This window comes from Malaclemys terrapin, chromosome 1 (genome assembly GCF_027887155.1).
Source record: "Malaclemys terrapin pileata isolate rMalTer1 chromosome 1, rMalTer1.hap1, whole genome shotgun sequence".
NCBI classification, from domain to species: Eukaryota; Metazoa; Chordata; order Testudines; family Emydidae; genus Malaclemys; species Malaclemys terrapin.
This window is the reverse complement of record NC_071505.1, coordinates 95,699,483-95,726,246: the sequence shown is the minus strand read 5'-3', so window position 1 is coordinate 95,726,246 and position 26,764 is coordinate 95,699,483. Positions and strand designations below refer to the sequence as shown.

Sequence of the window (26,764 nt, the reverse complement as noted above, 5' to 3'; positions counted from 1 at the left end):
CAGACAGAGATGCTCGAGTCTTTGATACAGCTGCAGACTGAGCAGATCCGTGGTCAACCTCCACTACAGCACATGCAGATGCACAATTCTTTGCCAATCCCACCTCCCTCTATGCCCACACATTCCTTTTCACTTCACAGCACTCCTGAGTTTCCCCATCACTCCACCCCCTCTCAAAGCTTGCATAATGATAGCTGGAGCTACACACAGTTGTGAGGTTTTACCCTTTTTAACAATAAATAAATGCTAAGGTATTTAATGGTACAACATTTTTATTCTGTGTTCTACAAAAGAGTATAGCAATTAATTCACTCTTGGGAACAGGCTTCTAAAACATTTTCTTGCATGGATCTTGGACCCCAAAATTGTACATGGATGCACCAGGGAAGCAACTCCAAAGCAGACGTGTTACTGCCCCTCATTGTCAAAGTGGTTCCTCAAAGCCTCTCTGATGTTAATAGCAATCCTCTGGGCTCCTCTGACAGCCCTAGCATCTGGCTGTTCAAACTGTGCAGCCAAGCGCTCTGCCTCAGTGCCCCACACCTGAGCAAACATTTCACCCTGAATTAATACAAATTAAGGCCCCAATTCTGCAATCACTTCAGTGGGACTACTCCGGCTCAGATGAGGAAAGTTATGTACATGCTTTACTCCTGCTAGAATTCTGCACCACTGTGCAATGCAGAGTTTGCACAGAATTAATGTTCTCCACAGAATCACACAGAATTTGTGATTTCCATCAAAATGCTTCCTTTTTCCAGTTTTTCCTCATCTGACCCTAGTGGCGCCATCCTCCCTCTTATATTTAGGGATCCATCAAATTTGCGGCCGTGAAAGTTGTGCCACAGACCGTAAAACCTGGTCTCCCCCATGAAACCTGGTCTCCAGTCGCCCAGCTCTGAAGACAGAGTGGAGAGTGGCAGCTGCTGGCCAGGTGCCCAGCTCTGAAGGTAGCGCCACCACCACCAGCAGCACAGAAGTAAAGGTGGTATTTCCTGAATCTTTTTTGTTGTCCGACAGGTATTTTGAAATAAATTACCAAAATAATTGAAATTGGCATGATTATATTGTGTTATTTTGACAAATAAAATATGCAGAATTTTAAAATATTGCATGCAGAATTTTAAATTTTTTGGCACAGAATTCCCCTGGGAGTAATGCTTAAATGTCTTCAGGGCAAGGATTAGCTCTTACTATGTGTTTGAATAGTGTAGTACAGTGAGACCCCTGATCTCTAGACACTATCATAATACAAATAAATAGTAATGTGCTTGGATTAGAACCTAAAAGTGAAGGGGTGACTAACACAGTTCTGGTCTGTAAGGGTACGTCCAGACTACCCACCGAATCGGCAGGTAGTAATCGATCTATCGGGGATCGATATATCACGTCTCGTCTAGACGCGATATATCGATCCCTGAACACGCGCCTGTTGATTCTGGAATTCCACCAGGGTGAGCGGCGGTAGCGGAGTCGACGGGGGAGCCGTGGCCGTTGATCCCGCGCTGTGAGGACCCAAGGTAAGTCAAAATATGATACGTCGACTTCAGCTACGCTATTCCCGTAGCTGAAGTTGCATATCTTACATCGACCCCCTCCCCTAGTGTAGACCAACCCTAAGTGCAGGTGCATCCAGCATGTCTATATAGGACATAGCCTCTTTAAGCCCAAGGGTTGCTGGGAATTGTAGTCTCTGCACAGAGCACATGATCAAGAAGGCCTCTGAGTAAGTATCATCATGTGACTGCCGGCTGGAAGCTATATAAAGGAAGGCTGCAGCAGACTACTTAGAGAAAATGAGGGTGGAGGTAAGAATTAGAGAAAATTCCTATATGGAGCTCTGGTAGGAGAGCCGGGGAGGGTATGCTTTTCCTGCTAGGACAAATGTTTTGAGTAGGAGGTGACTCATATCATGCTCTCTCATGCAGAAGTTTTGAATGTGAAGCTCGGTCAAGTGCTTATAGCTTTCTAAGGGCAGGGGAGAGTCCCAGCTCCATTATGCACCTCTACTGATGGAATCCTGGAGGACCTGTGTGTGGGACCACCTCTCTGCTGTGATTAGAACCATTTTTAAGTAGTGTTGGCCTCTGATCAGCATCCTAAGGCAGTGTTAATGTAGCAGGAGCCCTGCCTGGCCAGCAACTAATCTGCACTGCACACAGGAACAACTCTGCCTCAAAAGAGGGATGAGAGGTGGGTGGAGGCCATGTCCCTGCAGTCTTGAGTTTGGAGAAAAGGAGGTGTATTACAGTGAACGGAGCTGAGGTGGTGCATGTACACTGGGTGATGAACCAGAAGGTGGCTGTGTGTGAGAGAGAGAGAGGTATACACACACACACTAGGTTATGGACCAAGACCTGGGGGTGGGAGAGGTGTGTACACTAGAGAATGGACCAGATGATTGGGGGGGAGCAGTGTGTGTACACTAGGTGATGGACCAGGAGCTGTTGAGGACAGGGTGTGTGTACACTAGCTAATGGACTAGGAGATATTGGAAGTGCATGTACTCTAGGTCAGTGGCTCTCAACCAGGGGTCCAGCCCAGTGGCAGGCCCTGCGCAGGTTTCAGCTTTCAGGGGTCCACCAAGCAGGGCCAACAGTAGACTTGCTGTGGCCCAGGGCAGAAAGCCAAAGCCCCATCGCATGGGGCTGAAGCCTGGGGTTCCAAGCCCTGCCACCCAGGTCTGAAGCACTTAGCTTCGTGGGGCCCCAGGCAATTTCCCTGCTTGCTACCTCCCAATGCTGACCCTGCCTTTTATATGCAGAAAAACAGTTGTTCTGGCACAGCTGGGCCATGAAGTTTTTATAGCATGGGGGTGGGGTTCAGAAAGAAAAAGGCTGAGACCCTCGATCTCGATGATGAACCAAGAGCTGGTGGGGAGTGTAAGTACATCAGGTGAAGCTAGGGTTACCATATTTTGTGCCTCCCAAAGGAGGACACTCCACGGGGGCCCGTCCCCGCCCCCAGCCCCGCCCCAACTCCGCCCCCTCCCTAAAGTCTCCGCCCCCTCTCCTGCTTCCCGCGAACATTTGAGTCGCGGGAAGCCTGAAGCAGGTAAGGGGGAGTGTGGGGGGAGGAGGCGCGGTCCAGGCTGTCCCCGGCCCTGGGGTGCCGGCCCCGGCCCACCACCCCCGGCCCGGCCTGGCACCGCCGGCCCGGCCCCCGAGTCCCCGGCCCGGCTGGCGCCCCCGATCCCCCCGCCGGAGCCCCCGGCCCTGCCGACCCGACCGGCCCCGGCCCCGCCGACCCGACCCGACCGGTCCCGGCCCCGCCGGAGGCCCCGGCCCGGCCGACCTCGATCTCGATGATGAACCAAGAGCTGGTGGGGAGTGTAAGTACATCAGGTGAAGCTAGGGTTACCATATTTTGTGCCTCCCAAAGGAGGACACTCCACGGGGGCCCGCCCCCAGCCCCGCCCCAACTCCGCCCCCTCCCCAAAGTCTCCGCCCCCTCTCCTGCTTCCCGCGAACATTTGAGTCGCGGGAAGCCTGAAGCAGGTAAGGGGGAGTGTGGGGGGAGGAGGCGCGGTCCAGGCTGTCCCCGGCCCTGGGGTGCCGGCCCCGGCCCACCACCCCCGGCCCGGCCTGGCACCGCCGGCCCGGCCCCCGAGTCCCCGGCCCGGCTGGCGCCCCCGATCCCCCCGCCGGAGCCCCCGGCCCTGACGACCCGACCGGCCCCGGCCCCGCCGACCCGACCCGACCGGTCCCGGCCCCGCCGGAGGCCCCGGCCCGGCCGACCCGACCGGTCCCGGCCCCGCCGGAGGCCCCGGCCCGGCCGACCCGACCCGACCGGCCCCGCCGGAGGCCCCGGCCCGACCCGGCCCCGCCGGAGGCCCCGGCCCGGCCCGACCCGACCCGGCCCCGCCGGAGGCCCCGGCCCGGCTGGCGCCCCCGATCCCCCCGCCGGAGCCCCCGGCCCTGCCGACCCGACCGGCCCCGGCCCCGCCGACCCGACCCGACCGGTCCCGGCCCCGCCGGAGGCCCCGGCCCGGCCGACCCGACCGGTCCCGGCCCCGCCGGAGGCCCCGGCCCGGCCGACCCGACCCGACCGGCCCCGCCGGAGGCCCCGGCCCGACCCGGCCCCGCCGGAGGCCCCGGCCCGGCCCGACCCGACCCGGCCCCGCCGGAGGCCCCGGCCCGGCCCGACCCGACCGGAGGCCCCGGCCCGGCCCGACCCGACCCGGCCCCGCCGGAGGCCCCGGCCCGGCCAACCCGACCCGACCGGCCCCGCCGGAGGCCCCGGCCCGGCCGACCCGACCCGACCGGCCCCGCCGGAGGCCCCGGCCCGGCCGACCCGACCTGACCGGCCCCGCCGGAGGCCCCGGCCCGGCCGACCCGACCCGGCCCCGCCGGAGGCCCCGGCCCGGCCGACCCGACCCGGCCCCGCCGGAGGCCCCGGCCCGGCCGACCCGGCCCCGCCGGAGGCCCCGGCCCGGCCGACCCGGCCCCGCCGGAGGCCCCGGCCCGGCCGACCCGACCCGACCCGGCCCCGCCGGAGGCCCCGGCCCGGCCGACCCAGCCCAACCGGCCCCGCCGGAGGCCCCGGCCCGGCCGACCCGACCCAGCCCCGCCGGAGGCCCCGGCCCGGCCGACCCGACCCGGCCCCGCCGGAGGCCCCGGCCCGGCCGACCCGACCCGACCCGGCCCCGCCGGAGGCCCCGGCCCGGCCGACCCGACCCGGCCCGGCCCCGCCGGAGGCCCCGGCCCGGCCGACCCAGCCCGACCGGACCCGGCCCCGCCGGAGGCCCCGGCCCGGCCGACCCAGCCCGACCGGCCCCGCCGGAGGCCCCGGCCCGGCCGACCCAACCCGGCCCCGCCGGAGGCCCCGGCCCGGCCGACCCGACCCGACCCGGCCCCGCCGGAGCCCCCGAGCGCCCAGCCCCGGAGCCCCCGGCCAGGCACCGCACCGCGGGCCCGGCCCGAGCCCCTGGCCCGATCCCCGAGCACCCGCACCGCCGGCCGGCATGTCCCGATTTTCCCGGACATGTCCGGCTTTTTGGGCTTTCCCCCCGGACGGGGATTTGGAGCCCAAAAAGCCGGACATGTCCGGGAAAATCCGGACGTATGGTAACCCTAGGTGAAGCACCAGCCCGGGGTGGGTGTGGGGGTGTCGTGTGTGAGAGCGAGGGGTGTGCGCACGTACACCAGGTGAAGAACCAGGAGCTGGGGGAGGGGTGCAAGTAAACCAGGTGACGCACCAGCCCGGGGCGGGGGCGCACAAGACGAGGCCCCAGCTGCGCCCCGCCCTCTGCTATACTGGGCCCGAGGATTATAGCAGCGTGCCTGGCGATCGATCGGCTCGGCGTTCCCCTACAGGCCGAGTGCCCTGCCTGCCTCCTGCGTTGGAGGCGCTCGGCGCTCGGCTGGCTCTCCCTGGGCGCCGGGCGGGCGTCTCTTTTCCCATTCGAAGATGGCGGCCGCAGGCACCGGCGGAGGCGAGGCGGGAAGCGGCGGACCAGAGTGAAGCCTCCGCGGAGCCCCCTCTCCCTGAGCGGGGCCGCCGCGCGGCAAGCTGCTCCCGCCTCCGGCCTGGGTCGCCGCCGCTGGGGACCCCGGGGCCTGCTCTAGGGGCAGAGCCGCGGGCTGGAGCGAGGCTGGAGCCCGCCGGGGTGAGAGGAGACGCGGGCAAGGGCCGGTGAAGGGCCGGGCTGGTTCAAATCGAGGAGGCGGGAAAGCGAGGGGGCGCGCGCGAAGCCCCGGAGGGAAGGGTAGTGCGCATGCGCAGTGGGCGCCGAACGGATAGCGCTGGGGGCAGGTGCGAGGGCTGCCGGCAGGGCGCGCGCGCGCGCTGGGTTACTGTGTTGCCCCACGGAACTGCAGGGGGCGCTGCTGCGGTGACAGCGCTGGGTCTCTGCACGCGGCCACTGAAACTGTGCTAATGGCAATAATCCTGCAAGGCAATCCCTGCGCCTTGGAGCACAGCCACAGGGGCACAGCACACAGTTGTGTAGGAAGGGAGAGAAAGCACTGGGCTCTGCCTAGGGCAGGGTGCTGCCCTGGAGGCTTCTGTTGTCCTCATTGTTCCTTACACCTTTCCCCTCCGCCCCTGTGGGCTGCTGTGAATTCATTGTGTTGTCTGAGTGAGGGCCTGATGCTGCAGCCATTAGGTGCATAAGAGGTCCTCAGTCGCACAGGTGGGCTTCAGTTGGACTCTTCGCATGAGAAAGGTTTAGAGAATAGGGACCCAAGGCCCCCCACACCTTCAGCACTACGTGTTCGTGTCCCATCGAAGTCCATAGGACTACTTGTACATAAATTTAAGCACATGTTTTGCAGGATCAGGGGCTTAGTTTGTGAGCCCTTCTGGGCAGGGATCTTGTCTTCTAACCTCTAATCTTGTCTCTTCCTTTCCCTAATTTTTTTTAATGGGACTAATAAGGTATGCGCATAACCATACACAAATCTGTTTCCTCTTGGTGTTACCCTCATCTTTCCCATCACACCCCACCATCTCTGTTGTCTCTTGATGAGCTGTATCTATGTTAGGTGTTGATCCTATAAACATTTACGATCAAGTATAGTGCCTACTATCGTGAGTGGTCCCATTGAAGTCAATGGAACAGATCACAGAAATAAACGTTGTACCTTGTAGTGTTTGCAAGATCTGGCCCTTAACACTGTAAGCTCATTGCGGGGAAGGGATCTGTCTTATTTTTATTTTTCTGTAAAGGGCTGTGCTGTGGTGTTAAATAAATTGTGTGTGTGAAATGCCAAGAACATAGCAGTAGGGATATATTACCCACCACCTGACCAGGATGGTGATAGTGACTGTGAAATGCTCAGGGAGATTAGAGAGGCTATTAAAATAAAGAACTCAATACTAATGGGGATTTCAACCATCCCCGTATTAACTGAGTACATGTCACCTCAGGATCAGATGCAGAGAGAAAGTTTCTTGACACCTTAAATGACTACTACTTGGAGCTGCTAGTCCTGGAATCCACAAGAGGAGATGCAATTCTTGATTTAGGCCTAAGTGAAGCACAGGGACTGGTCCAGGAGGTGAATATAACCGGACCGCTTGGTAATAGTGACCATAATATAATTAAATGAAACATCGCTGTGGTGGGGAAAACACCAGAGCAGCCCAACACTAGCATTTAATTTCAGAAAGGGGGACTGCACAAAAATGAGGAAGTGAGTGAAACAGAAATTAAAAGGTACAGCGCAAAAGTGAAATCCCTGCAAGCTGCATGTAAACTTTTTAAAGCTATCATAATAGAAGCTCAACTTAAATGTATACCCCACATTAAAAAACATAGTAAGAGAACCAAAAAAGTGGTACCATGGCTAAACAACAAAGTAAAAGAAGCAGTGAGAGGCAAAAAGGCATCCTTTAAAAAGTGGAAGTTAAATCCTAGTGAGGAAAATAGAAAGGAGCATAAACTCTGGCAAATGAAGTATAAAAATAAAATTAAGAAGGCCAAAAAAGAATTTGAAGACCAGCTAGCCAAAGAGAAAAATAACAGCAACAAAATTTTTTTAAGTACATCAGAAGCAGGAAGCCTGCTAAACAACCAGTGGGGCCACTGGGTGATCGAGATGCTAAAGGAGCACTCAAGGACGATAAAGCCATTGCGGAGAAACAAAATTAATTCTTTGCATTGGTCTTCACAGCTGAGGATGTAAGGGAGATTCCCAAACCTCAGCCATTCTTTTTAGGTGACAAATCTGAGGAACTGTCCCTGAGTGAGGTGTCATCAGAGGAGGTTTTGGAACAAATTGATAAACTAAACAGTAATAAGTCACCAGGACCAGATGGCATTCACTCGAGTTCTAAAGGAACTCAAATGTGAAATTGCAGAACTACTAACTATAGTCTGTAACTTGTCATTTAAATCAGCTTCTGTATTAAGTGCTTGGAGGATAGCTAATGTGATGCCAGTTTTTAAAAAGGGCTCCAGAAGTGATCCCAGCAATTACAGGCTAGTAAGCCTGACTTCCGTACCGGGCAAACTGGTTGAAACTAAGAACAAAATTGTCAGACACAAAGATGAACATAATTTGTTGGGGAAGAGTCAACATGTTTTTTGTAAAGGGAAATCATGCCTCACCAATCTAGAATTCTTTGAGGGGATCAACAAGCATGTGGACAAGGGGAATCCAGTGGATATAGTGTACTTAGATTTTCAGAAAGCCTTTGACAAGGTCCCTTACCAATGACTCTTAAGCAAAGTAAGCTGTCATGGGATAAGAGGGAAGGTCCTCTCATGGATTGTTAACTGGTTAAAAGATGGAAAACAAAGAGTAGGAATAAATTATCGGTTTTCAGAATGGAGAGAGTTAAATAGTGGTGTCCCCCAGCGGTCTGTACTGGGACCAGTCCTAGTCAACATATTCATAAATGATCTGGAAAAAGGGGTAAACAGTGAGGTGGAAAAATTTGCAGATGATCCAAAACTACTCAAGATAGTTAAGTCCCAGGCAGACTGCGAAGAGCTACAAAAGGATCTCTCAAAACTAGGTGAGTGGGCAACAAAATGGCAGATGACATTCAATGTTGATAAATGCAAAGTAATGCACATTGGAAAACACAATCCCAATTATACGTATAAAATGATGGGGTCTGAATTAGCTGTTACCACTCAAGAAAGGGATCTTGGAGTCATTGTGGATAGTTCTCTGAAAACATCCACTCAGTGTGCAGTGGCAGTCAAAAAGGTGAACGGAGCATGTTGGGCATCATTAGGAAAGGGATAGATAATAAGACAAAAAATATCATATTGCCTCTATAGAAATCCATGGTACTCCCACATCTTGAATACTGCATGCAGATCTGGTCACCCCATCTCAAAAAAGATATATTGGACTTAGAAAAGGTACAGAAAAGGGCAACAAAAATGATTAGGGGTATGGAACGGCTTCTGTATGAGGAAAGATTAATAAGATTGGGACTATTCAGCTTGGAAAAGACGACTAAGGGGGGGGATATGATTGAGGTCTATAAAATCATGACCAGTGTGGAGAAAGTAAATAAGGATGTGTTATTTACTCCTCATAACACAAGAACTAGGGGTCACCAAATGAAATTAATAGGCAGCAGATTTAAAACAAACAAAAGGAAGTATTTCTTCACACAATGCACAGTCAACCTGTGGAACTATTTACCAGAGGATGTTGTGAAGCCCAAGACTATAACAGGGTTCAAGAAAGAACTAGATACATTCGTGGAGGATAGGTCCATCAATGGCTGATCACCAGGATGGGCAGGAATGGTGTCCCTAGCCTCTATTTGCTAGAAGCTGGGAAGGAGCGACAAGGAAAAGGATCACTTGATTACCTGTTCTGTTCATTCCCTCTGGGGCACCTGGCATTGGCCACTTTTGGAAGATAGGATACTGGGCTAGATGGACCTTTGGTCTGACCCAGTATGGCCGTTCTTAAGTTCTTATGCCATGTCTGCCAATGGCATTGTTCACATTTTAGTAATATTGTTTTTTTTTTTAATTTCTGAGGTGGATGATTTTTCTAAAATATTAAAATGAATGCAGATTAACCTCTACTCCATGCGAATTGTAACAAAAATGTTTCCTACTTAGTTGGGGTGGTAGTGGTGGGTGTAGAGTGGTGGTGGGTTTGTGGGTTTCTTTTTTTTTTTTTTTTTGAAACCAGTAAAGCATGAATATGTATTTATATTATAGTGTCAACCAATTGTTTCTAAAGCCTGTAGGTATATGGAGAGCTTTACAAAACACACACAAAACAAGTTCCCTACCCCAAAGAGTTTAAACCCTTAACACCAGTATGGTGTCATGTTTGTGTCTCAGCCAGTCAGAAAACCGTCTGCTTGGTCTCTTATTCAGAGATTGGAAAAAAAAAAAAAAAGTAACTTCAGCCAGGTGAGAACTGGATAATCCCTGGAAGGATTACTTGGTTTTAAAAGTTGCACTTCTGCCAAGAAGCTGGTCTCTGACTGAAGAACACAAGTTGTTTTCTGTGAGATAATCTGAATCCAGCTATTCCACAATGACAAAAGGTGCAACCTCTTACCTGCACAAGGATCCCTAAGATAGAATGACTCAGTCAGGAGAGACATGGAACTTCCTGAGCTGCCAGAGGCTGGGAGTGCTGCAGAATCCCTAGGAAAAGGGAGTGCTTTTTTCCTTCTACTTCCTCTCCCAAATTGGCCATCAGAATTGCTAAAGTAGCAGGGTGGGGGAATGCAAGAATTTCAGAAAAGATGCACACCTCTGCCCCAAAATCTCCAATTAATGTCGTAGATCTAAGGTCATTGGACATTGCACAGGACTGGTATCCAGCTGGGGTCTTCTCTCGCTCCACCCCAAATTCTTCATCCAAGATTCAGGGGTTTAGCATTTGTCTCTAAAGACCCCACTCTTTGCAACAATGCTGACAAGAAAGGATCATAACACCAACTCTGTTTTTAATTGTTTGTGTCAACATGGAAGCTAAAACAAGCCATTTGATCACTCATTTTACATTTTATTGAAATAAATGGCATGATGTTACCAGTTTGAGGTTTCACGAGGAAGAGGAGATCCTTGTTATCTCCCTGTAAAATCAAGCAATCCCTCCAAACTTTTAACATGTGAATCAGCTAAAGCAAACTACCCTGAAGTTTGATCTTTCTCTACCAATCCTCCCATCCCTTAAGCGTGAGCATGAGCAGACAAGGAGGCACACTTCCTTGCTTTCCCTCTGCCACTTTCTTCCTGTGAGTCTCCATTCAGTTCCCAATGGGAAGTTCCCTTTTCTCCATTATGATTCCACTTTATGGGAGGGTTATTCTCATTCTCTGTTTCTTAGACCTTGTCCTGTAGACGGGAACGGGGGAAGGAGCCCAGACGTGGCAACACATTCTCAGGCTCCTGCAGGACCGCCATGGCTTATGATGACTCCAAGAAAAAAGAAGGTATGACTGCTTCATAATCTGAGAGGGTGTTCAAAAAGGGTACCCTCTACAGCCCCTGCAAGCCCGTGGAGTTGAGAGAGTGGGAAAGGAAGCCGGTCTCCTGCATGGCAGTACAGAATGCGAAGCCCTAGGGCATCAGGCTGGGTTTCTGCAGCATTCCAAGTCTCTCGTGGTGTCAGGAAGTGAGATACTGGGACTAGAAAATGGGTTTCACAGGTGGCATTTCAGACTGCTAACACCTTCATTACTGAACTCTGCCCTTGCAGCATTTATTGTCCCTGTCAACTCCATAGAACAGGAATGGGAATAGAATTTAATTTTCTCCTTCACAACAACATAGTAATCTCTAGACCCTGGTTTTAGTCTCAGCAGCATCCCCAGCTCCTTTTGTCTCTGGGGAGAAAGAAACCAAGACTAGGAATTGAACCTTGATCTCTTGTAGGGTACTGTACGGCACTGAGCCTTTTCCTTGCAGTTGGGGCAGCACAGCACACTAATTTCTAGTCCCCAGCATTCTTTTTTTGTTTTTTGTACATCAGTCTGCTTCAACTTTGGCCTGTGTGATTGTGTTGCGTTTTATGCAGAATGAAGTTGCTTCCATTGTTCCTTAATTGGGTATCTCAATCCTTCCCTTTCTCACCACACTCACAAATGCTAGAGTGCTTAGAGGGTGACCGAAGCATTGACGACGTGGGGCTGGCAGCAGGTAGAACCCAGCGAGAGAAAAAACGCTCTTACAAGGATTTGCTGCGGGAAGAGGAGGAAATAGCAGCTCAGGTCAGAAAGACCTCAAAGAAAAGGTTAAAGGTGAGAAAATGCACTTAAAACAGCGGTTCTCAAACTTGAGCAACCCGAGAACCCCCATTTTGATTTAAAAATTTTTGCAGACCCCCAAACCCTCACTTAGCCCTGGGCCCCACCCCCACTCCACCCCGCCCCTTCTCTTCCCCGTCTCTTTCCGCCCCCTCCCCCGAGTGCATCCCGTCCCTGCTCCTCCCCCTCCCTCTCAGCGCCTCCTGCATGCTGGGAAACAGTTGTTCCCCGGCATGCAGGAGGCACTGGGAGGGAGAGGGAGGAGTTGAACAGTGGGGCCTGCGGAACCCAGTTTGAGAAATGCTGACTTAAAATCTTCTGCTGGGATTGGGGTGGGTGAATTTGCTGTTTTCCTTTTGTAAAAATGGCAAGTGACGGACTATGGAAAGCAGAGGGAGTGCTTCACATCACTCATTGGCAGCATACAGTCCTTCAAAAAGTGGTATTGATTAATTCTGAGAGGTAGGCCCAGTTATTATCTGTGATTCGTGGCCTCAGGATGGATGAGTGGGGAGATCCTCCCCCAGCCCTCAGAGGCATGGGAGAACAGGAATTGTAAACTTTCATATAAAAAACAAAATTCTAGACCTTATGGTTGCATAGATAATCTACAGACTATGAACAGAACATAAAGTGATGCACTGTTATCCTCCTGATTCTGCAGGCAGCCTGAAATGGTAGCTCTGAGAGATGTGAACTGCCCTAGTCATCACCTAGAGGTGTTAATACTGAAACCTGATAGTAACCACTTTGAGCTGAAATTTCTGCTGCCTTTTGCCAGTTCAGAGATGACTAGTTTAAGATTGGGAGGGTTAAGACCTTTGCAAGTGTGGACAAAATTGTTTTCCACTCTTTTTTTATTTTCCACCACTCAAATGGAATCCCCAAACTTCAGAATGGTCAATACACAGAGAATGTATTTCAGTGGTGGGCAACCTGCGGCCTTTTCCGCAGCTCCCGTTGGCCGGGAACGGCGAACCGCGGCCACTGGGAGCTGTAGGCGACCGTGCTTGTGGACCAGAGGTGGCCAAACTACAGCATGCGGGCCACATCCGGCCCGCAGGACCGTCCTGCCCGGCCCCTGAGCTCCCGGCCGGGGAGTCTAGTCCCTGGCTCCTCCCCTGCTGTCCCCCTTCCTCCACAGCCTCAGCTTGCCGGGCTGCCAGTGCTCTGGGTGGCGTGACTGGTTCCGGCTGGGCTGTGCGGCTGTGAGCGGCATGGTAAGGGGGTGGGGGTGAGGGGGTTGGATAAGGGGCAGGAGGTTCCGGGGGGCAGTCAGAGGACAGGGAGCAGGGGCGGTTGGATAGGTGTGGGATTCCGGGGGGGAAGGGGTTGGATGGGGGTGGGGTCCTCAGAGGGGGTGGTCAGGGGACAAGGAGCAGGGGGGTTGGATGGGTCGGGAGTTCTGAGGGGGGCAGTCGGGGCAGGGGCCAGGCTGTTTGGGGAGGCCCGTCATACAGTTTCGCAACCCTGATGTGGCCCTCGGGCCAAAAAGTTTGCCCACCCCTGCTGTGGACGGTCAATGTAAACAAACTGTCTCATGGCCCGTCAGCGGATTACCCTGACGGGCCATAGGTTGCCCACCACTGATGTATTTAGTGACAAGAGTGGTTTCCAGAATTATCTGTATCAAGAGCCAGTATGAATTTGTTTTTGTTTCCTACTGGTTTTTCAGCTCCTTTTCTTTTCTGATTCCAGGACAGTGACCTCTTCTTCTTGGGGACAGAATCTCATAAAAAGAAGAGGAAGCATTCCTCTGATGAGTTCTTCTACGGAGGTGAGGATAGGAAGCATGCAGGATTGATGCTATGGGGCAGGAAGGCTGATCGGTAGGGCCCTACCAAATTTACTGTCCATTTTGGTCAATTTCATGGTCATAGGATTTTAAAAATTGTAAATTTCATTATTTCAGATATTTAAATATCTGAAATTTCACAGTGTTGTAACTGTAGGGGTTCTGACCCAAAGGGGAACTGTGGCGGGGGGGTCTCAAGGTTATTGTACGAGAATCGCGGTATTGCCACCCTTGCTTCTGTGCTGCTGCTGACGGTGGTGCTGCCTTCAGAGCTGGACAGCCGGAGAGCAGCAGCTGCTGGCTGGGAGCAGAGGTGAGACTGAGAGGGCTAACTATGGCGTGGGGACTGCGGGGGGGCTGAAGTGAGGAGGTTGGGGGCTGATGCGATGGGGGGCGGTCTGTATTGATGGTAGGCTCTGAGCAGATGGGGTGAGTGCTGGGAGGGTGAACTGAGTATGGTGTCATGGGGTAGGGGGGCTGAAGTGATGGGGTGTTGATGATGGGAACTGGAGGACAGGATTAATTGCTGGGTAGGAGACGAGCAGATGTGGGGATTAGAGTTCCTGCAGCAGGGGCCAAAATCCCCTTATCCAGTACATGTGTGAGAGTGGGCAACACTAATTGTCACATGAATCACATGATCACACCCTGGGGATGGGCAGGAGTGCAAAAATCAAGAGACTAACCTAAAAATGCAATATAATCTTTTTTTAAAAATCTCGTGATTTTTGAGGTCCGACTCATGATTTTTGATTTCTCAAAGTTGGCAATACTGCACATCTCTCTATGTGGCTTTTGTGCTTGTTTTTTCTCTCTGAAAGATCAAGCTATGGATTTTCTTCAATTGTAAGCTCTTTGGGACTGGGACTTCCTTTTTGTTCTGGTTATGCAGTGTCTAGCACAATGGGGTCCCGGTCCTTGACTGGGGCTCCTTGGTGCTACCATAGTACAAATAATAATAACAATACTAATAATACTTAAGGTAATACTGGCTCCTCTGAATTTTCAGTCACAGTATATTCGTGTCATGGGATGGTCAAACCAGGCTCTGAGTTTAATATGAACACAGAATTATCCTAACAGTTCATACTCATAACTAACCAGAAGCCCACAGCTTCTATTTCTCTGTAGCCTTGTTTCTTGTGACCAGCCTAGTGCCAGTCTTCCTTGCAATAAGATTCAGAGGACTTCTCTAAGCCAGAAAGGTGGCGATTTAGCCCTGATCACCAGGAATACTGGGGGACTCTGAACCCCTCTTCTTCAAGCCGGCATAGGAGGAGATATGTCACATAGGGTCTCCCCTCAGTTTGATTTATTTTGGTCTTTTTCAGACCTTTCACCTTTGGAGTTGCCATCAAAGAAGAAGAAAAAAGCAGTCTCAAGCCCAACCTCTTCTGACACAGCCATGGATCTTCTTAAGGCTATCACCTCACCTCTTGCCACAGGCTCCAAGCCCTCAAAAAAGACATCTGAAAAATCATCCTTCTCTTCCTTTGCTGCCACTGGCTATTCAGAGAGCAAGAAGGAGCACCATAAGAAGAAACTGAGTGGTAGCAGTGGAGAGCTCTCACTGGATGATGGCAGCTTCCACAAATCCAAAAAGATGAAGCCGCTCTATGTAAACACAGAGACACTGACCCTGCGTGAGCCTGATGGCTTGAAGATGAAGCTCATCCTTTCACCTAAAGAGAAGGGGGGCAGCACAGTAGACGAGGAGTCATTTCCATACTCTTCACCACCAACAGCTGCAAAAAAATCCTCCAAGAAATCAGGTCGAGATGAACAAGGCTCATTCCTCCTGGGTCATGAGCTTCAAAGCTTCCTGAAATCAGCTCGGAAGAAGCACAAGCCACTGCCAGACCCACATCCACCGCCAGTCCCCGAAGGATTTGGCCCTGACACCTCCCTGTTCTCAGAAGGTCATGGGAGTGAATATGACCTTTCAAGTATGGAGCCACCCCTGGAATCAGGTTCATCATCTGGTGGGGAACTGGAGGCCGGAGAGCTGGTGATAGATGACTCCTACCGGGAGATCAAGAAGAAGAAGAAGTCAAAGAAAAGCAAGAAAAAAAAGGACAAGGAGAAACATAAGGAGAAGAAGCATTCCAAGTCTAAGAAGAGTTCTGGACTCTCTGCCTCTGTAGCAGTAGCAGAAGTTATGGTGACACCACCGCCACCCCCTCCACCCAGCACTCCATTTGTCCTTCCTGTGCCTCCCCCCCCACCTCCTGTTTTTCACACAGATGGACAAAGTGAGAAGAAAAAGAAAAAAGAAGAGAAGGAGAAGGAAAAAGCTGAGAAAGCAGAAAAGGATAAAGAAAAGGTAAAGAGTAGTAGCAGATAAATAGGTAGCAGAAATTGTGATGTCTAAGAGGCTGTGCCATTGGGTAACACTGGATAAGACACCCTGAATTTTGGCTGCAGAATTAGCCACAGAACCATTGCATTGTTCCAGAAGCTGAGCTTTTGTTTAAAAAAAAAAAAAAAAATTTCCAGCTCTCATTGTTATGAAAATAATCTTCAAAATGTGAATCAAATAAAAACTGAAATAGTCGGTCTTAGAGGCATGAGTCATCCTGTCCATGTCAAATGGTTGTTAACCCTGAAACCTAAAGAAGAAAAATTAAGTATCAACATTAATTGTTTCACGGTTGAAACATTTTTGCAGAACATTAGTTATCATGCGATACACACAACCATGCTTCAGGGCATAAACCATCCTCTAACTTTATCTAAAAGGAGAAGTAAGAAACTTCTTTTAACAAGTTATACCATAATTGCCCATTTTGCGGTTTCTCGCACCTTTTTCTGAAGCATCTGATTCTGGCTATTCTCAGGCAGGCTACTGGATCAGTGTGGCCACTGATCTGGTAAAATATTGCAAGGGAAAACAACTCTATGCTGAAGTTGAAGTATTTGTCCATTATCTCCTAAGTGAAAGAAAAAAAAGCTATTAATCTTGTAGAGGGACCACATTCCCAGTTCGATCCTATGCTGAGAGTCTAGAACATCAGGTGTCCATGGCTATAAAACTGCAAGTGGGGAAAACTTTTGACTCAGTACGAGTGGTGTGGCAGTAATTCGCGCAATGTCATCTAGTAGTATAAGATGGGAAAGATGACAGATTGGACATAGAGTGAGCTGGATTGTGTCAAGAATTAAGTAGGAATAACCCAAGTGAACCAGCCCATAACCACCCTCACTCAGTAAAATAGGCTCTAAGATTACATGTAGGATTTCTCTGAGCACAGATTGGCAACTGCCTCTGCCACCACAGTTGCTGTACTGCTAGTGTCTTACTCCTGTAGAAATCCTAGGACTGGAATAAGAGAGGGTACTGTTTGTCAGGATTGAGTTGAATTGAAAGATCTTTATGACGTCCTAGGCTTCATCTACACCACAAACTTGGGGTGTACTCGGTGCAGCTCAGCCGTGCCTCCATTGCTGCTATCTGTGCTACCGAGGCCATGCTGCTATTTATACTCACACTAACTCAATGATGGCTAGTGCAAGCATGTGTACTCTAGCAGAGGAATTGGACCCCTCGCTCATGTGGTAGACATTGCTCTAGGAATGGAATAAGAAGTGGTGCTGTGTGTCAAAATTGAGGTGTGGCAGCAGAACTGGATGTTGATCCTGAACCAGAATAGCGGGGGTTGCCTCAGATCAGGAATGAAATACATTGGCAGAGCTCTTGCAGGAGTAACACAGATTGTCCTTAAATTTAAATAGGTCTCGGTATAATTAAAAATCTTCCATGTTTTCTTTTCTCCTTGTGATTAGCCAAAGAAGAAGAACATGTCTGCCTACCAAGTGTTCTGTAAGGAGTATCGCGTGACCATTGTGGCTGAACATCCAGGGATAGGTAAGAGAATAACCTAGACTCCTCTTCCATTCATATACATCTGTCACTGGGACAGTCCAGTCAGATTGGTTACCAGGGCATATCCTTGTTTTGTCCCAACATCCACTATTGGTGATGGAGTGCAAAGAGTCTGCCAGGATGCTTTAAATAAGAGGCAGCAAAGTGAAAAGGAGAGGCTCCCATGATCTAATATGGTGTTTCAACCCAACTGTGAATTTGGATAATGTCCATTTACTGCAAAACTGTCTCTGATAGTATATTGTGCAGCCTCCTATATACACATGTTCCTCAGTGCAGGTGTATGTGCCCAGCATCTACCTGTTCTATTTAGGTTGAAACTATAGGAAATAGTCTCCAAGCGTGGGTAGTTCAAGTGTGGTACAAGCTCTTCACTAACAGCATACGCATGGGCCAGTTTCCTGAACTTTCAGTATTTATACAGACTTTCCACTGTCTTCTCTTGGTTGATTTTTATATTTGATTTTTTTATTAAACTTTCCCCTTCTATTGTTACCTCTCCTTTTCCTCCTAGATTTTGGGGAGTTGAGCAAAAAACTGGCAGAAGTATGGAAGCAGCTGCCTGAAAAGGATAAACTGGTACGTATGCCCCTGGATATATTTTTTGTAGAATAAATTATCTAAATTAGCTGCCTGGATCCTCTCATGCTGCCAGCATTGCTTTTGCAGTGTGGGGCCCCTGGGTGTTACAGTATGGCAAATAAATATGCAGCACCCTGCAGTAAGGGAATTGGGCGCTCTCAGCCCCATAGTAACAAAAATGTCTGGTTTCTGCTTGTGAGAATTGTTTAGCCAATCAACTATCCATGAAGTCACCCCATCTCCCAAATCCTGGCAGCAGGTTTGCCAAATGGTTTGAATCCTGCTTTTCTTTCTGTGTTCTGTGCAGGTTTGGAAGCAGAAAGCTCAATATCTGCAGCATAAGCAGAATAAAGCAGAGGCCACAACAGTGAAGAGGAAGGCATCCTCATCAGAGGGTGCCCCAAAAGTGAAAGGTAATAGCCACACTCCATTTGTTCAAGTCTTTGGGGAAAGGGGAGAGTATTACCTGTGCATTAGGGAACAAAGAGAGCACCTTCTGCTCTTTCCCTCCTCCTTCCCCATGAGTTTGGTGTCTGATTATTCTCTTACTCAAAAATGATCCCTCTAGAGGACTGAAGATTGGTGTTCATAGGTTTCAAAAGGGCATCCTGTCCAGCCCTAAGCTATAAAGATGGTACCATTCGTACAGCACATTGATGATGGATTATATAAAGCAAGAAGGAACAGGAGAGAAGTTTGGGTATGTGCTAGAGGCTGGAGTTAACAAAAACAAAGGGTATGGTTAGTTTAGCATCTGTTTAATGAGAGAATCTCCCATCACTTCTATATTAATATTAGTTATTAATACAGTGTCAAGAAGTGGGGTTGGTGCTTTGCATAAGTATGAGAGAGACCCCAACCCCAAAGAGCTTACAATCCAAACAGACTTGTCAGTAGAGGAGGAGATAAGATTTTTTTTTTTTTTTACCCACCCATCTATTTTAAGCTTCCCTAGCAGGTATGCTTTCACCTCATAAGAAGTCCCCCTCCAGCACTGTGGTGTTATCCTCCTCACCAGCCAAAGCCCCTGATACAGATCCCATTGATGTAGCTGCACATCTACAGTTGCTGGGTGAATCTCTGAGCCTCATTGGACACCGGCTGCAAGAGACAGAGGTGGGTACAGAGCCAGTACCAAATCAGGGAATCTCACATGTAATCCCAACATAGCATGTGTGTAATCTGGACTCTAAACTGCATTGGGTTTAATGGATAACAGTATAGTCTCACTCCCACTGTCCTGCACCCTGCATGCTTTATCACCAATAAAACAAACATATTTGAACTGCTTTTCCCCAGTGTCCCAATTGGGATTTTTGTACTGGGGACTAGCTCCTGCCATTGTAAAGGTGAAAACCTCTTCCTTCGCAGTAGGATGTGGAAAAGTAATTCCCCACTCCAAAAATTATGTTACCTTAGGTCAGGGGTTGGCAACCTTTCAGAAGTGGTGTGCTGAGCCTTCATTTATTCACTTTAATTTAAGGTTTTGCGTGCCGGTAATACATTTTAACATTTTTTTAGAAGGGGTCTCTCACTAAGTGTATATTATATAACTAAACTATTGTTGTATGTAAAGTAAACAAGTTTTTCAAAATGTTTAAGAAGCTTCATTTAAAATTAAATTAAAATGCTGATCTTACGCCGCCAGCCTGCGCAGCCCGCTGGGTGGGGGGTTCAGGGCAGAAGGCTGGGTGTTGGGGGGGACTCGAGGTCAGGGCAGAGGGCTGGGGTGTGTGTGGAGGTGCAGGGTAGAAGGCTGGGTGTTGGGGTGGGGACTTGAGGTCAGAGCAGAGGCTGGGGGGTGTGTGGAGGTGCAGGGCAGAAGGCTGGGTGTTGGCAACTCAAGGTCAGGGCAGAGGGATGGGGGGACGTGGGGGTGCAGGGCAGAGGGCTGGGGGGGCTGTGGGGGAGCAGAGGGATGGGTGTGTGTTGGGGTGGGGAGGTGCAGGGCAGAAGGCTGGGGTGCTCGGCTCGTGGCAGGGGGCTGGGAGGGATATGCCCTGTTCCACCCCCTTTCCCCAGGCCTGTCCCTACCACTTTCTGCCTGCACTACAGAGCACCTGAGCACCGATGCCGCTTGGCTCTGCTCCTCTGGGGGGAGGAGGAGGGGCCAGAATGCACCATGTTGTGTGAAGAAGTGGGGAAGGGGGAAGCTTGGCTGACGCAGGATCAAGCTTATGCCTCCTGCCCCCGCAGGGGAGAGCGGTGGGGAGGGGGTCCCAGCCCCCCACCTCACTTAGCCACCCCGCCCACCACTCTCCCCTGCAGGGGCAGGAGGCAGAAGCTTGATCCTGCGGCAGCCAAGCTTCCGCCTCCCCCACTTCTTCGCACAACGTGGTGCATTCCGGCCCCTCCGGCCCTCCTCCTCCTCTCAGTGGGCAGCAGCGTGCCATTCAGAATCGGCTCGCGTGCCGTGTTTGGCACGTGTGCCGTAGGTTGCCGACCCCTGCCTTAGGGTAAGCCTAGCTACAGTCTTAGTTCCTTGAGCCCAGAGAGGCCATATTCTTCACTATGCTTCCTATTTCTGGATCTGGGTTGAGGTTTAAATAAGTATTATTGCAATAGATGATAAAAAATGATTATTTTTTTAAATCAAAAAAATTGTGAACCTAAGAAGATATACTTACTTCAGTACTCTGCCTTTGTTTTCTGTTGTTTCCCACCCTTTTCCTGTATTTGTACATTGCCTATTGAGATCCTGTTGTAAACTGTTTGGGTCAGTGATATATGTGTATGAAGTATCTCACATGGCTTTGTTATGATACAAACAATAGAGAAGTGGGGTTGGTGGATAAGCGCAAGAGAGAACTTGTGGTATCTTTGAGAGAATAGATTTTTGTGGTGATGGGATTGCAGACTCCACTACTTATACCCATTCAATTCCTTTCTCCTTCCTTACTTCCAGGGGATGGTGGCTGTATCAGGAAGTTTGTCAGTACTTCTAGATTCTATTATCTGTGCCCTGGGCCCTTTAGCATGCCTGACCACACAACTACCTGAGCTGAATGGCTGCCCTAAGCAAGTTCTGGTGAGTTCCTTGTGGTTCTTATTTCAGTCTCCCTGGAAAGAGAGCTGGAGTCCTGACTAGCATGTCTTTGTGACACTGGTGAGCCTCTGCTGCTACACAGATGGATAAATAGTTCTGCTAGTGCACTGTTACTATGGGAAGGATTTATGTGTGGGGAATTCACTGATAATATCTGCTGAAGGATATTGTGCATTAGATTTTCAGTGAAAGATACAGAGATGCTAACCTTTCAAGGGAAGTTAACCTTTATTCCATTTATTGCAGTACTTGCAGCTCCTGTTTCTCAATGACTGAAACAGTAAATCTGGAGCAAATAAAACAACTGTGTGCATGCCAGACATCTTAATAAGCTCCAAGTTTGCATAAGAATTAAAAGGCCCTCTCCAGCTGCTGTGTATATATATATATATAATATATATATATATATATATATATATACACACATTCCGTTTTTCTGTAATTGTGTAAACATCATTCCAATAATCTGCAATTAACTCTTAAGACCAGGATTCCCTATGTGGGGGGTGGCCACCTCAAAAGATGTCGGTAAACTCCTCCAGGCAAGGGAGGCATGTGGTCTGTTACTTACAGCTGTTGAGTTCACAGCTACATATTCTCTCCTCCATTCCTGAACACTTCATAGTGAGCCCTCATTCGGCAGCAAGCAACTTGCAGCACCAGTGTAGCATGGTGGCAAACTCAAAGTGACAACATGAAAGCAGAGAGAGGGACAGAAGTCACAACACCAAGCAGGGGAGAAGACCAAGGCAGAGAAAAAGAGAGAGAGGGCAAAAACTGGCATCAAAAGGAGAAAGCATACCAGTAAAGTACACAGAAAACACTAGATGAAAAGCAAATCTGACAAGGAGGAGGAAAAAAAATTATTTGGGAAGAAAATGGGAGATAAGGCAAATGTTCCAGGGCATGATGTGAATGATCTTGGTTGGGGGGGAGGGAGGGAAGGTGGTCCAGACACTGACTCATCACAGGAAGGGGTCTCTAACAAAAAAAAAAAAAAGGTGTGGCAGCTTCTGCTGTAAACTCCCACAGTGGCCATGGGCACATTCCCTAGTATGTCAGCCAGGTGCTGCCAGCTCAAGCTATGGCTATATAACTGTTGGACAATGCAGCCTAGACTTCAGTCTCTCCCTTTTGCCAAAAGCATTCTGAGCACTGGCACTCCCTCTCCACATCATTGATGGGGCTGGAAACCGGAACCTCTTTTTATTTCTGTTAAGAACTAGGGAGCTGTAGGTAGGTTAAGGCACTGATCTTTCACTTCTGGAGATGTGAGCTCAGACCTGGTCACAAGTGCAATTAGTTTGGTAGTTCCAGGCTAGTTTCCTATCTAGATAGTTGTCCACATCAGTAAACGTGCTTTCCTCATGGTAAGCTAGAGTTGGCAGGGCTTGTGTGTCGTGGAAGGTGCTGTTTATCTCCCCAGGCAGTAGGTGGCACTGCTAAATTATAGAACCGATCAAGAGACAGCCAAGATTCCAGTTCCTCGTTCTTCATTAACAGGAGTGTGTATCGAAGATATTGCTACCTGAAATTTATCAGCCAAAACTTTTTCAGCAAAGGATGCAGATTTGGCAACACTAAAGCATTCTGCAAATGTATTGAATTATTCATTTTTTTTTTTAAATCAGAAGGCAGCAAAATGTTTCATTTTGACATTTGCAAAACTAAATGCTTTGTTTTTTCAGTTTGAAATGACTTTTTTCTAAATATCCTTCAATTTTATATTTAAAAAAATCCCAAACATTAAAAAATGATTGACATTGAAATGAAGCATTTTGTTTTGGATTGAATGAAATATTTTGTTTGACCGAAAAATGAATTTTTTTCAATTTGCTGAAAATTCTGAAAAAATTTGTTTTGGGTCCATCCCAAATGAGTTTCTTTTCAATTTTTTTTCCGGAATTGCCAGAGAACTGAAAAATCCATTATTTGCACACCTCAAGTCTGAGGCTTTTTTTGGGTAGCCAGCCACACCTCTGTGATTACTGGTGTGCTGCAGTCATAGACACTACAGGTGGAGTTGCTGGAACATGTTTGCTGAGATACTGGGGACCACAGCAATGTCCTTTAGGCTACCAACAGCATTTGCAAAGAAAATCCAGGAGCCCAGACAAACTTTCTTTCACTCTCACCTTCTGAAATATTTTCCTTTTTTCACACTTTCACATTACAAATTCTAGCAGAGTTTTTCATGAGTTTGTGTAGGCAGGACATTTCTCCTGGATTCCCCTATTACTTCCATCACCCTGGGTTGGGCCCTTCCTCACTGAGCTTCCCTCAGGTGGATGTGGCCTGGGTATGGATTGATTGCTTCCCAATTCATCTACACTGCTCTTAGCACTGGCCAGGTGGGATGAAGAAGCAGTATAAGGCACTATGAGTGTTTCCCTTACCTCCAGGTGCCCCCACTGTGCTCTCATTGCCTGAGACTATCTTTCAGCTAGGTCTCCTTGTATTTCCAAAATGCCGAAGATTAGCTAACAGTACTGGTAACTTCCAAGAGAATGGGGTTGACCCCACCCTGTAGAAAATTGTCTGACAGGATGGAGATCTCCACATCCCACAGCTCTGTTACACTGAATCATTGTTTCTGTAGGATTTGGGATCACATGGCATTCTTTTTAAAAATATTAAATGTTCTCTTTCCAGTCAAACACACTAGACAACATCGCCTACATCATGCCTGGACTCTGACAGGAAAGGACCCTGGGATGTACCTGCTTCCACATTACTGACTTGTGTACATAGGCACTATACCGGCACTCTCTAAGGGCTCCGTGTGTAGGGTTTTAAAGTTTTATATCTGTATAGTATATACATAGGATTGTAACTATTTTACTTTTATTAATTTTATGAAAAGTTGTGACGTAAGCTGAGCGAATCCTTTCCTGTTGGTGGAAGAGACCTACTCAATGTATTCTCCAGTCAGAAGGTTTTTGCATGGTTGGAGTTCATAAAACTTTTGATATATCAGCCTTAAATTCAGAGAAGCCTTTTTGGGGAATTGGCCTGAGCACAGACTGTCTGTTGATGGACAAGTCCACAGGCTTGTTTATTTTGGACCAAGCAATAGTGCTGGACTCATCACCAGCCCTCTTTCTAACTTCTATTGAAATGCACTGCTTTGGGGGAGGACTGGATGGCTGATGGAAGATAAAGGCTTTGATCTCTAGGTCATTTCTTCCAACCCCCAGGTCATTAGTGTTACTGTCTGCTGACTGGCTGGTAGTTTGTGTTAAAATAGTTGTGGAGATGGTGAAGAATCTGTACTCTTCTTGTGGACTTGTACCTACATCATCATCAACACTAAATGCCAACCTCAGAAGAGGGCCAAAGATTGAATGGACTGAGAAGAATGAACCACCCTCTTAATTTCTCCAGATCAGGGCTATACCATCCTGGTGGGGAGGAGAGGGCAATATGTAGGAGAAACTTGCACTGCCTCTGCCCATCTGTACCTGTTTTGTGGGTAGAGGACTTTGTTTCTAAGAGTGTTGATTCCATCATCCCTTTCACCAGCAGTATTGAATAAGATTTATGGAATCCTCCTGGTGCTGCTGGATTATCTAGAGACAGTGCTTAATGTTAAAGATTGAAGAGGTTCTTGCTGAGCAGAACATGGGTTGAGTGGACAGATCCCACCTGAGCTCCTTCTCCTCCAAAGTGAGCTGCAGGAAAGCATTTGATTCTCACATAGGTGTGCGTGTGTATGCGTGGTGTATTTAACTTTTACCAATATATGTAATAGATTTTAATTTATCCTGTATATTTCTGTATATATATATATATATATATGTATATATATAATTTAAAAACAAAAAAGCCTTCCCTCCACCAATCGTGTGGGGAAAATATGAATCAGCTGTGCTCACCCCCCACCCTACAGGAATTAACTGCTCCTGTTGTAGCCTGCATAGACTCTGCAAGAGGGAATAGGGACAACAGTGAAGAACAGTGTGTCCAGGGATGTTGGGTGGAAGCTGAAATGGAGACCCATTTATTCTGGCCCCAGCCTCCCCATCCCTTATAATTTATAGATTTTAAAGTAGCAGAAGAAGGGCACTTTTGCTTCTGGTTTGAATTCTGGATTCTCTTCCATGGCAGCTGGAAGTGAGCTGTACCTCAATATGGCTGAGCTCTAAATCTGGCATGATTAAGCAAATCCTCAGATGTGTAGAGGGAAGCTTCCACCCAATCCTCTCTACTGTGTATTCCCCAGCCGCACGTACATGGTAAATGTTGTCTTGCAGGGCTTCCTCTCTTCCCAGTTCAATGCTGCTTTATTGGTCAGTCAGTAGGGCTGGGTTGGTAGGTGAAACAGAAGGCTCTTATAGAGCATATAGAAGATTTGGGCCCAGGCCTCAGACCTAGGCATACACATCTCAAAAATATGTGGCTAATCCCAAGCAGCATTTGAGGGAGGTGGGGGTGGGCAGAGAGATCTCAGTGGGCTTCTGGACCCTCACCAAAGCCTCTATTCTAAGAAATGGCATAAAACACCTGACTGTGTTTGTTTCCAACTCTCCACAATGGAGAGCACTGTAGTGAATGATACATACTCAGATCTCTATCAAAGGAACAGAAGGGGATCAATCAGCTATAGCTTTGCCATCTGTATCATGATAAACTCTTGAAGAGTTTAAAAAAAAACACACACACAAACCCTAATGTAGTGTATTTTTATTTAAAAATTTGTAAACATTTGTATAATCTGTATCTTGTGGTATTTGGTACTAGAGGGAAAACTTTGGACTGAGACCTAACAGTTTTTATATTTTTGTTATTTTTCTTGCCATTTGGTCCAGATTGCATTACAGTTGTATAAAGAAACTTTTTTGTACTGTACTTACATATAATTTTTTTAACATTTGGAGTTTGTGTCATTATTTTGTATTTATAACGTGCTTTGCATCTTCTCCCCAACAATGCTGGCTACTAGTGTTCAGTATTACTAAATAGTGCATAGTAGTCTGTTTTATTAGCCTCTCCTATTCTATGGGCAGTGTGTTCCAACACCTCATTTCTAATAGCACAATCTGCTTGATACATCTCTTGAAGATTACTGATAATTTAGAGCCCTCCTCCATACTTCTTAGAGGCATCAATGCAAGACATGCTTGAGAGATGTCATCTAGCATTGCAAAGGTCACACGTTCCTGCCCCTGTGACCTTCCCTGCAGCTCAGTTTATGTGCTGAAAGCAAAATAGTACTGGTGGTTCAGGATCAGTATGGTAAACCACCAGTTACAGGAATAGTAGGATCACATCTTGCCATGATATTCTTTAAAAATTCTGTTTTCAGGAGTTGAGAAACTCATGGGCCAGTTGCAGCCTCAGAACTTGTGTGTTGGGATGTCTCAACCCATGATGATGTTGCAGAATATGACACTTCACCAACCCAAATTGTATTTTGTATTTCAACACAAGTTGACGAGATAAATTTTAAAATACATAACCACCTACCCTCACACATTTCAACATTCCAGGAAAACCACATTAAGAGAACTATTTAATAAGTTGACAGAAAAAGACTTACGTACTGAAGGTGGTTGTCAGTTCCTCCTACCATCATGCATAAAACAGAAACAAACAGTAAAACTAAAAGATGGAGCACTTAGAACTATTCTGCCTATGTTAAGTGCTGCAGGCTACATTCTAGTCCACTGCTCGCACTCACAACACGGCAAATGTAAACTTTGGCGCTGGGGATGTCTGTTTTAAAAATAGATATGACACATACACAGGATGCTATCATGAGTTCATAATCTGC

At 48.7% G+C, this 26,764-nt stretch overlaps 1 protein-coding gene across 5 annotated transcripts; it reads left to right on the top strand.

Annotated features, from left to right (window-relative positions):
• Positions 1-1,748: 1,748 nt before the first annotated feature.
• Positions 1,749-25,867, top strand: HMGXB4 (HMG-box containing 4). 5 transcript variants are annotated; one of them, XM_054032514.1, is made up of 11 exons: positions 1,749-1,808; positions 10,767-10,872; positions 11,531-11,679; positions 13,384-13,462; positions 14,812-15,803; positions 17,264-17,345; positions 17,878-17,942; positions 18,253-18,358; positions 18,901-19,061; positions 20,851-20,973; positions 23,644-25,867. In XM_054032514.1, the coding sequence occupies exons 1-11, from the start codon at positions 1,797-1,799 to the stop codon at positions 23,686-23,688; spliced, it is 1,920 nt and encodes a 639-aa protein (XP_053888489.1). In that variant the 5' UTR covers positions 1,749-1,796; the 3' UTR covers positions 23,689-25,867. The 5 variants fall into 5 exon arrangements, with proteins under 5 accessions (XP_053888489.1, XP_053888480.1, XP_053888506.1 ...); XM_054032505.1 differs by having other exon boundaries at positions 18,892-19,061; XM_054032519.1 differs by lacking the exon at positions 1,749-1,808 and adding an exon at positions 5,419-5,608 and having other exon boundaries at positions 18,892-19,061.
• Positions 25,868-26,764: the final 897 nt, after the last annotated feature.